The 9,642-nt window shown below is 42.6% G+C and overlaps 1 protein-coding gene across 4 annotated transcripts in view; it reads right to left on the bottom strand.

Annotated features, from left to right (window-relative positions):
* PAX3 (paired box 3) overlaps positions 1–9,642 on the bottom strand; it is a 170,255-nt gene that overhangs the window by 19,688 nt on the left and 140,925 nt on the right. For all 4 annotated transcript variants that reach the window (XM_015417631.1, XM_015417628.1, XM_015417630.1 and 1 more), the window contains 2 exons: positions 4,823–4,988; positions 2,003–2,217 (listed from right to left, as the gene is read on the bottom strand). In XM_015417631.1, coding sequence (XP_015273117.1) covers positions 2,003–2,217; positions 4,823–4,988 — 381 coding nt within the window. The remainder of the gene's footprint in view (positions 1–2,002; positions 2,218–4,822; positions 4,989–9,642) is intronic.

Raw genomic sequence — 9,642 nt, 5'->3', positions numbered from 1 at the left:
TGACATCCCTGATCTATACCAAGAAATCTTCAGATAAAAAAGCTACAAATAAAAAGACCAGTTTTTATGAGCAACAAGCCACATTCTGTTCCATGTTTATGTATTTTAGGCTTTCAACTTGGTGATGCCAATAGGTGATTAGTTTATTTAGTAATAAAATGGCTTTAACCAATTACAACTCCCCAGATTAGACTCAATGACAGAGTACACTTGCATGAAGAAAGTCCCAACTTCAGTTCCTGACATCTCTCGTTAATTGCTCTTGAGTAGCAGACCCTTTTCTTCTTGAGACCAAAGAGAGATGCTGCCAGTTGGAGTGGTGAGCTAGATGGACCAATGGTGTGCATCAGTATTAGGAGGCTTCATATTTTATAAAGCCATATTTGATCCAAATGTCACCAAACCTGTCTATTATTGCCCTTAATTTTCTTTTCACAATAGAATTTTTTTCCCATTTCAAGGAACATTTTTCTAACTATATATGACTATGGCATTTGCTTAGTTTTGATGGATTAATTCTGAACCTCAGAAGCGTTTTTATATTTAAATTACAGCTTTGTACACTGTGAGTCTGACTACAAAATAAAATGTCAAGCCTTTTGTCGACAACTATATTAAAAAAAAAAGATTCCTCAAAACCAATATTAATTAAAGCCTTACTGGAAATACATCCACTTGTTTTTATATTGGCCTTTCTTTTTCTGCTCAGGTCTAAAGCCATAAAGTTTTGCATCCTACTACGGTGCTATAGGAATCTTTGAAACTTAATTACATTTACTGTTACAAAAAAGGGGGTTTATGAACTCTTGCCTTTAGGCAAAAATGTTTATTTCATTGCCTTTGCTATTCATTCTTTTCAACTCTGGTGCCTTTGAACTCTTCAGCTGCATAGAGTTATCACTGTGGTGCAGAAACCAGGAAGTATACTTCCGAGATGTAAACCACAAGTGGAAGCCAACGAAGGAGGGAAAGATATAGGAGCCGTTATTTTGGCCACCCTTTGTGCTATTAAAATCTCATTTTCTGCCTATTAGAATGCCCTCTCACTGCTTAGGCAGTGGTGATAGTCAGTGATTAGTGTGTAATTGGGTATAATTGTCTTTTCACTTTTCATTTGTGTCATTCCAAGCTTCCCTCTGTTTTTTTTTAATATAAAAAAACCACACAGAGGAAGAAAGAGCAAAGAGAAGATAAAGCCATTAAAACTCTCACTCTCGGCCCTGAAGAGATCCCTGATTGTAATTATAGATTGCTTTCCCCCCATCATGACATTTGCTCAGGATTCAGTGGACAGCTCTCCTAAACACCTGTGCCTAAAGTCGCACTAATAAAAAAACCCTCCTACTGAATATTTTTTTGCAGTCTCTAATAATGTCAAGCCCAAGGCAGATGCCAGGAGTTGAAAATTTAACCAACCTTTTTGACACTCAATTAGTAAGGCAATTTATTAACACAGGCATCCAAGAAAAGCTCATGCAAATTAGGAAAACAATTATGGCCTTCCAGTAGTTATAGGCTTCCTGTGAGCAGTAATGTTCTTAATTTATGTATTTATAACTCGATTATAGCTTAGCCTGATGTGTGTTGCTCATCAGCCAGACCAAGAGTAACTTGTCTTCTACTTGTAGGGTTGTTAATTTAAATTTAAAAAAAAAAAACACCTGAGCTGACAAAAGGATCAAGACAAATATCAGTGGCTCTGGAGGGTGTTTTTAAAGCCAGGATTATTATTTTTAAAGAAAAGCAGTACATCACAATGCTTTATAATTGAAATGCAAACAGAAAGACTTCATGATTACATTACAAAACATTGCCTAAAACTAAATATAAGCTATTAGGGAAAGGGAAGGGAGGGGAGGAAACTAGCAAACTGAAATCATGTGGCTTATATAAAGAATACTTTATGGTTTAAATTTGGCAAATCATTGTATTATGGCCTTGGGGAATAGACAATTTAGTTTGGATATACAGCAAATCCTGTGTCTGAAAAAGCAGGACTGACCTGAGGTGAAAGGCCATTGCCAATGGCCGGGTTCATAGGATTTGAGGGCCCGGATGGAGGCACAAAGCTGTCTGTATAGCTGGAAAAGCCATGCCTTGTGCTCGGGAGGCAGTATGCAGAACTGCTCTCAGGGTTCGAAGGGAGGCTGCTTTGGTGTACGGTGCTCGGCGGAAGAGGCTGAGGTCTGTGAACTGTGCTGCTTGGGTCTGACACAGCTGCAATGAAAAGGGACACATTTGCAAATTCCCCAAATTTACTAGGCAAAATTCAAATACTAAACATGATTAAGCAAGTAAGCAATTAGCAGATCAAAAATTAATATTTCTTGCAGTGCAAAAGTTAAAGCAACTCATGAACACTCTGCAGGTGGCTAACATACAATAAGAATCTTAATACATGAGAATACTGGAACTGGAAAATAACATAAAATATGTACCAGTTTAGGGAACTCCCAAAGTTCCTTCTCTCCCTCCCTCGAGACTGTTATTTCATCTTTGTTCTTATTCCTTCAACCTGTGCCTTCTTCAGTGTCACTGACAGTGCAATCCATGGTATGTCTACTTGGAAGCAGACCCCACCATGTGCAAATAAAGGTACACAGGCTTGTAGGTTTAGGTAAAGGGACGTAGACTTGTAGTTCATGTTATTTATTGTTTATTTTAATCATTTCTATCCTATTCCTCCACCAGGAACAGGTTCCTGGTATGGTGAACAAAATCATTAAGAACAGTTAAAAGACTAAAAATTAATCTCATTTCCCAAATGTTACAACAGCCAAAAATTGTAAATCAGGAGCACAGGAACAATTAAAACCAATAAATCATCAGCACCCAACTTGGGGGAGGGGGCTGCAGGTGGAAATAAAGAAAAAATAGCAGAGAAAATGTCTTCATCCAATACCAGAAAGATAAATCCAGCACCAGGCAAGCATCCAGTAGTGGCAAGCATCCCAAAATTGGGGTGCCATGACTAAAAAGGTCCTCTTCCTTCTACCTCACCACTGAAAATGGGAGGGCAGGGCCTCAGATAATGGTCAATTATCTTACAACAGGATGATCTCCACTCCAGTATGCATTCCTAACCTTGCAACATAGTTCCACATTGAGACAACCATAGCCATAATAGATTTGGGGCTACAAACTGGAATTCTAGGGCATAAAGAGAACCTTTAAATAAATAACTCTGGTCTGCGTGGGGTCTGCTACAGCTTTCCATCGCATCCCCACCACAAGTCCTTCCTGGATTCATAATTTGATACAGGGGTCTTTTCGTAGAAAAAGAGCTGCAGGAGCTCATTAGCATATGGTATGCTAATGAGCTACTAGGCTATTCGTATAATAGCTCATTAGCATATGCAATGCCCCCTGACATCACCGGAAGTGATGTCAGAAGGGGAAGCGAAAGTGGGGAGGCATCTTCAAAAGCCTCCCCTTCCCCTCCCCAACCGGGGGGGGGGGGCAAGAGAGAAGGGGTTTAAAGTTTAAACCCCTTCTCACTAGAGTTGGGCCCCAGAAGGAGGAAAAAGGGAAGGAAAGAGAGAGAGAGAGAAGGAACGAAGGAATGAAAGCGAGAAAGAAAGAGAAGGGAAGAAGGAGGGAAAGAAAGCGAGAGAAAAGAGAGAAAGAAAAGGAGGGAAAGGAAAGGAAAGGAGAAGGAAAGGAGGGAAAGAAAGAGGGCAAAGAGGTGGGGGGAGGCTCTCCCACCCCCCACTCCCCCAATCAAGCCTCCGCCACCCCCCTGCGGATTCCTCACTTACCCCGGGAGGTGGCGGGGGGGCCTCTTCTGCCCTCCCACGGGCCACAGCACTCTGGCGCTGACCTGGGGAGGTGGCGGGGGCCTCTTCTGGCCTCCCATGGGTCGCAGCACTCAGGCGTTGGCCCGGGGAGGCGGCGCGGGGCCTCTTCTGCCCTCCCACAGGCTGCAGGACTCTGCACTGGCCTGGGGAGGCGGTGCGGGGCCTCTTCTGCCCTCCCACGGTCCGCAGCACTCTGGCACTGGCCTGGGGAGGCGGCGTGGGGCTGCAGCTTGGGGAGCTGGGGACAGGGCTTGCTGCCACTGCCATTTGTTCCAGTGCCTGGGCTCCTGTAGCAGTGCTCCAGCATGCTCTGGCCCCAAAAGACTCCTGATTTGATATCTATACACTGCTTCCTGTGGCCTAGTATTGACAGCTACTAGAGGGGTCACATAGCATGGTGACGAGGGAAAGAAATTTGCATCCAGACCTAGAAATGACTTATTAGTTCTGTGCTTCCTGTGAGGTGCCCTACCTGTTTGGTATCCAGTTGACAAATCAATGCTAAGATTTTAATTTAGATCAGCCACAACTGCATTTTCGGAAGTACAATTTTCACTTTACACAAGACATTAGAAGTTATGGATAGGAAGATATTTGAAAACTGGCCTCATTACATTTAGGGAGTATCAGTTTAGAAAAAAAATTACAGTAGAGTTGCTATCATTTGAAGTCTATTTCAGAACTATATTACATATTTCTTTGCTGTATTTCTCAGCTGCCTTCACAGAATGCTAAATAATCATCATTTTGTCCAAGTAATCACAGTTGATCCACAACTGCGGTGAAGAGATAAATGTCACTTCTTCTCAATCTAGCACCTACTCTGTAGCAATTTGAGACTGGTTTCCAATTTAGGCCTTCAATGCTGGTATCTAATTGTAAACAAAGGTGAGCCTGATCTACTTGAGCCAATGCACAACTGAATTTGGGATTAGTCATGATTCAGTCACTCCCTAAGCAGTTGTCTTAATGTTTTCAAATAAAAACACAGTAAAACACTACTCATGTCCTGCTTCCTTCTGTACCTTGAGGGATAGAGGTGGGCTGGTAGGAGGATTCTGACAGTTGGTACGTTGGCAGAGTTGGCATGGCAGTGGGTGGGAATCCACCTGGGATCAAGTGATTGAAAGCCATCAGTTGATTGGCCCCAGCTTGCTTCCTCCATCTAGCTCGACGATTACTGAACCAGACCTACAAATGGATGAAAACACAGAAGCATGTGAGACAGTGCTATAATCAGTTTTAAATGTATTCAACAACTGAAGCCCTTTTCTACAAACCACTTGATATTTCCAATGAAACCAGCATTTTCAGAAGAAGAAGAAGAAGAGAAGAAGAAGAGATTGGATTTATACCCTGCCCTTCACTCAGAGTCTCAGAGCGGCTTACAAACTCCTTTCCCTTCCCCTCCCCACAACAGACACCCTGTGAGGTAGGTGGGGCTGAGAGAGCTCTTTCAAGAACTGCCCTTTCAAGGAAAACTCTTGTCAGAACTATGGTTTGCCCAAGGTCATCCAGCAGCTGCAAGTGGAGGAGTGGGGAATCAAACCCGGTTCTCCCAGATTAGAGTCCACACACACTTAACCACTACACCAAACTGGCTCTCTTAGAGCAACTCTTAGAGCAAGTCACATCAGGAATAACATCAGTTCATGTTTCTTCCCAAACATGACCAGTAGAGGGTAGAATCAAAGAGCTCTGGGTGGATCTTTTGAAAATTTATGGTACCTTCTGTATATATACTATGTATTCATTGGCTCTCTTTGCCCCAACACACAGCTGTTTATCTTTCTCCACTCCACCATGGATCACTGGAAAGTAGGGTGATGCAACGCTTAAGCATGAGACCCATGCTAATGAAATTAAGCAAAGAAGGACTGAGAGGATCATGAGACATGGGGGAGAGACAGAGATACTGAGAATGAACTAGAGAATCAGAAAACTATGAAGCCCATAGGAGATGGCTTTGGTTACAAGGCAGAGAGATGGAATCATGGTGAAAAGAAAGAAAATAAACTATAATTAATTATGCACCTCTAGGTCATGTTTCTATACATATTTCAGCCATTTATTGAGCATTTTGCAAATAGAACGACATGTTTATTATCCAATAGCTGAATAATAAATATCTGTCATAAATGTGGTTTTTCTCCATCATCTTCTTTGTGGTGTTGTGGCAGTGAAAGGTCCTCCCGGTTTTGTTTTTATATCTTTCCATCGACTCTACCCCTACCTCCATCAGAATTCATAGCTATCCCTTCTAAACGCCCTCCTTTCCCAGTTTTCATTACCCTCCCCCCCTCTCTTTTCATTTATGATCACTGAACTAACTAAAAATTAAATAAATAATTCTAGTATACAACTATGAGGCAAACGGAGTAGATTTTCTGGTTTAAATTAGATGTGTCTTTATCAATGCAACAGTCTTTTGATTTGATACGTATTTGGCATTCATTCTTGTAAAGCCCAGACTCTGTTTAGAGAAAACTATCCTCTATTGTCTTGAAGAATTCCCTTTTAAAACTTTTTGCCCATTTGAAGAAGAGATCTTGTTCCCTTAAAAGCACATGGGAAACTCTCTGTTTAGGATAAGGCAGTGGAACTGTCAAGGCCAATTTCACGAAGGCAAGCCTTAAGGAAGAAGTGTAACTTTGAAAGAATAACGGGCCAATGCTTCGGAAGTATGATGTTGCCTTGTTCAGTTACAAACTATTTAGAGGAAAAATGATAACAAAAGCGAAGATGTATATATTGGGAGTCTGTGATGGAAAAGGTCTACAAGTTCATCATGTCTATTTTTTTCCATACCAGAATGTACTTATCTGACTCGTCCAGTCTAATTTGAATACCCTGCATGGGAGTAAAAACTGTTGCCCACAGCAGACTGATCCACAGCTCAATATAATTCATTGTTAAAAAATGTTCCTTGTTATAAGGCTGTATTTTTCCCCTCTCTCCCTAGGCCATAAAGAAATATTTGGTTATGTATCTGTAGTATCTAAAATATACTTATAAGCAGAAACGTTGACTTTATATGGGTAGAATCACATCTGATATTGGTTAAAAACTATGTGTTTCTGGACTAGAAACATTGTATACAGAAGTTCAGGTCTGATATGTGCCTCAGGCACCACAGTGGGCTGTAGCATACACTGACAATTCTGAAATGATCCTAATGAAACATATTCCTTGCCAATATTCAACAAAAACTTTGCCCCATAAGCTGTCCTCAAATCTTTTTCTGTAAATTTTAATGCTGAATATTTGCCAGATATTTGATATCGAAGATTCATACTTTACATCTGATAGTATTTTATATCAGACAATTGACTTTTGTGACAGCTAATATTTAAAATGTGATCGTTTATAACCCACAGCACTTCATATGGCAATTTCTTTTTTATTTCATGCTTCTTCCAAAAAGCTTAGGACAATATACATGATTTCCTCCATATCCCATTTATCCTCACAACAAGTGTGTGAAGTAAGATTAGGACTGAGAGAAGTGACTGGTCCAAGGTTACCCCATGAGCTTCATGGGAGACTAGAGTTTTAAATCTACATCTTCATCCTAATCCAATGATCTAGGCACTATTCCATACTGGCCCTGTACAAAACTGTGCCAAGAGGAAAGGTGGGGTATAAATATTTAAATAAATGAAACATGCCAATTATTATATACTAGGAATAAGGCCCATTGTGGAAATAAATACAACAAACTCTAGAAAGAGGCTCTGGGAGAGTGCCCCAGCCTTGGGCACTCAATTTGCTGTGGCGATCTCAGCAGGATATAATGACACAGAGTCCATCATTTTCTCCAGAGGAATTGATCTGTGCTACCTGAAGAGGAGTTGTAATTCTGAGTGATCTCCAGCCCCCACCTGGAGATTGGCAACTGGTTCCCCAGGAGGGAATGGCTGGTTTGGAGGGTTACGTCTATGGCATTGTACCTGTCTGAGGTCCCACCCCTCCTCAAACCTCACCCTCTCCAGGCTCCATCCCTCAAATGTCAAGGAATTTCCCAACCTGGAGTTGGCAACTCTATCTCCTTCCCAGCCAAGCATCAACCTGCCATTATCTGCCCCTCTGATTTCAGCTTTCCATCTCCTCTCCCTCCCTCCTGGAGACCAGTTGTAATTCTGAGTGATCTCCAGCCCTCACCTCAAGATTGGCAACAAAGGTTCACCAGGAGGAAATGGGTGGTTTGCAGGGTGGAGTCTATGGCATTTTACATGTCTGAGGTCCCACGCCTCCTCAAACCCCACTCTCTCCAGGCTCCATCCTTCAAGTCTCCAGGAATTTCCCAACCTGGATTTGGCAATCCTATCTCCTTCCCAGCCAAGAATCAACCTGCTGTTATCTGCCCCTCACTCTTCAGCTTTCCGTCTCCCTCACACACACCTGCAGCCTCTATCATGCTCTGAAGCCCTGACTGCTATGTCACATTGGCTGTCATAAGGGGGCCATCTCAGCAGAGTAAAAGGACACAGAGTCCACCATTTTCTCCAGGGGCACTGATCTCTGCCATCTGGAGAGCAGTTGTAATTCTGAGTGATCTCCAGTCCTCACCTGGAGATTGGAAACAATGATGAGGAAAAGTAGTTTTTCTCTGCCATGGGGACCAAAGCAGCTTACATCATTCTCCTCTCCCCCTTTTGATTTGCACTGACAGAACCAAGGTTGCCTCGCAATTTTTACAGTTTATTCTGACAGGAAAGTGGCCAAACTGGCAGTGGGTGAGGGAGGGGATTATGCTGAAAGTCTGTGACTGGTCTGAAATCACAGCTTCCACAGCAAGAACTTGGGTCTGGCAGACCCTGCTCTGAAGCGCTGCTATGCCAAGGGTAGCCAATCTCCAGGTGCAACCTAAAGATCACCGGGTATCACAACTGAACTCCAGACAACAGATCTCTCCCCCCCCCCGGAGAAAATAATTGCTTTGGAGGGTGGGCTCTATGGCATTCTGTTCAGCTGAGGCCTCTCCTCTCCCCTCCCCAAACTCTGGCTTCCTTAGATGGCTTCCTTAGACACAGAATATCCAGGAATTTCCCAACCTGGAGCTAGCAACCATAGTCAGGACTGGCCCCAATGAGTTCCGCACAAAGGTCTGGAAAGGGTTTTCTTCCTTTGTCTTTTTACTGACAGAACCAAGCTTGGTTGCCTACCACCAGCCACTGAGGGAAATGTTAGTCCCACAGAGGAGTGAAGCAGGAGAAGTGTCTTCGTCAGGAGAGAGAGCCGTTTGCAAATTATTCTGACAGGGAACAGTGGCTGAAGTGGGAGTGGGCAGGGAAGAAGAGCAGACCCAGCACCCAACCAATGGCATGTGAGTACTCTTGAGTGGCGGCTGATGGGCCAATGGCTAATGGAGCACATTGCACAGCCAATGGGAGAGCTGGAAATGGCCAATATGCTAAGAGGATTATTATATAGAGATGTTTTCTATTTTGTTGATTATTTGACTGTCAATGATCATAACTGTCTATATGTGAAGCGGGGTCGAGATATTCAAGGACAGAGCTGGAATCAGCAGAGAAAAGAATTGGAATGAAGGAATATGGCAGTAAACATGATTGCAGCAGGAAATAGAGCATTGGTCTACATAGTGTGACTTTTCTGGCAGGTCTCCTCTGCCTGAAACATGACCATCAGTTTATTTTTGTTCTGCAAAAAATGCATTTGAGTTATTTCTTCCAGTCATGCGGCTATTAAATGATAAGGAAAAGAAATTAGTCTATATTCAGTGTCTGAATACATGCCCTCTTGGAGGTATCTAGTCAAACCCACATATGCCTTGATTTGAGTCCAAAAACATGTCAAGGAGGAGGAGGAGATAGGATTTATA

Source organism: Gekko japonicus, unplaced genomic scaffold (genome assembly GCF_001447785.1).
Source record: "Gekko japonicus isolate JY-2015 unplaced genomic scaffold, Gekko_japonicus_V1.1 scaffold38, whole genome shotgun sequence".
Taxonomy (NCBI): domain Eukaryota; kingdom Metazoa; phylum Chordata; class Lepidosauria; order Squamata; family Gekkonidae; genus Gekko; species Gekko japonicus.
The sequence above is the reverse complement of the archived record's forward strand: the minus strand, read 5'-3'. Positions and strand labels throughout refer to the sequence as shown.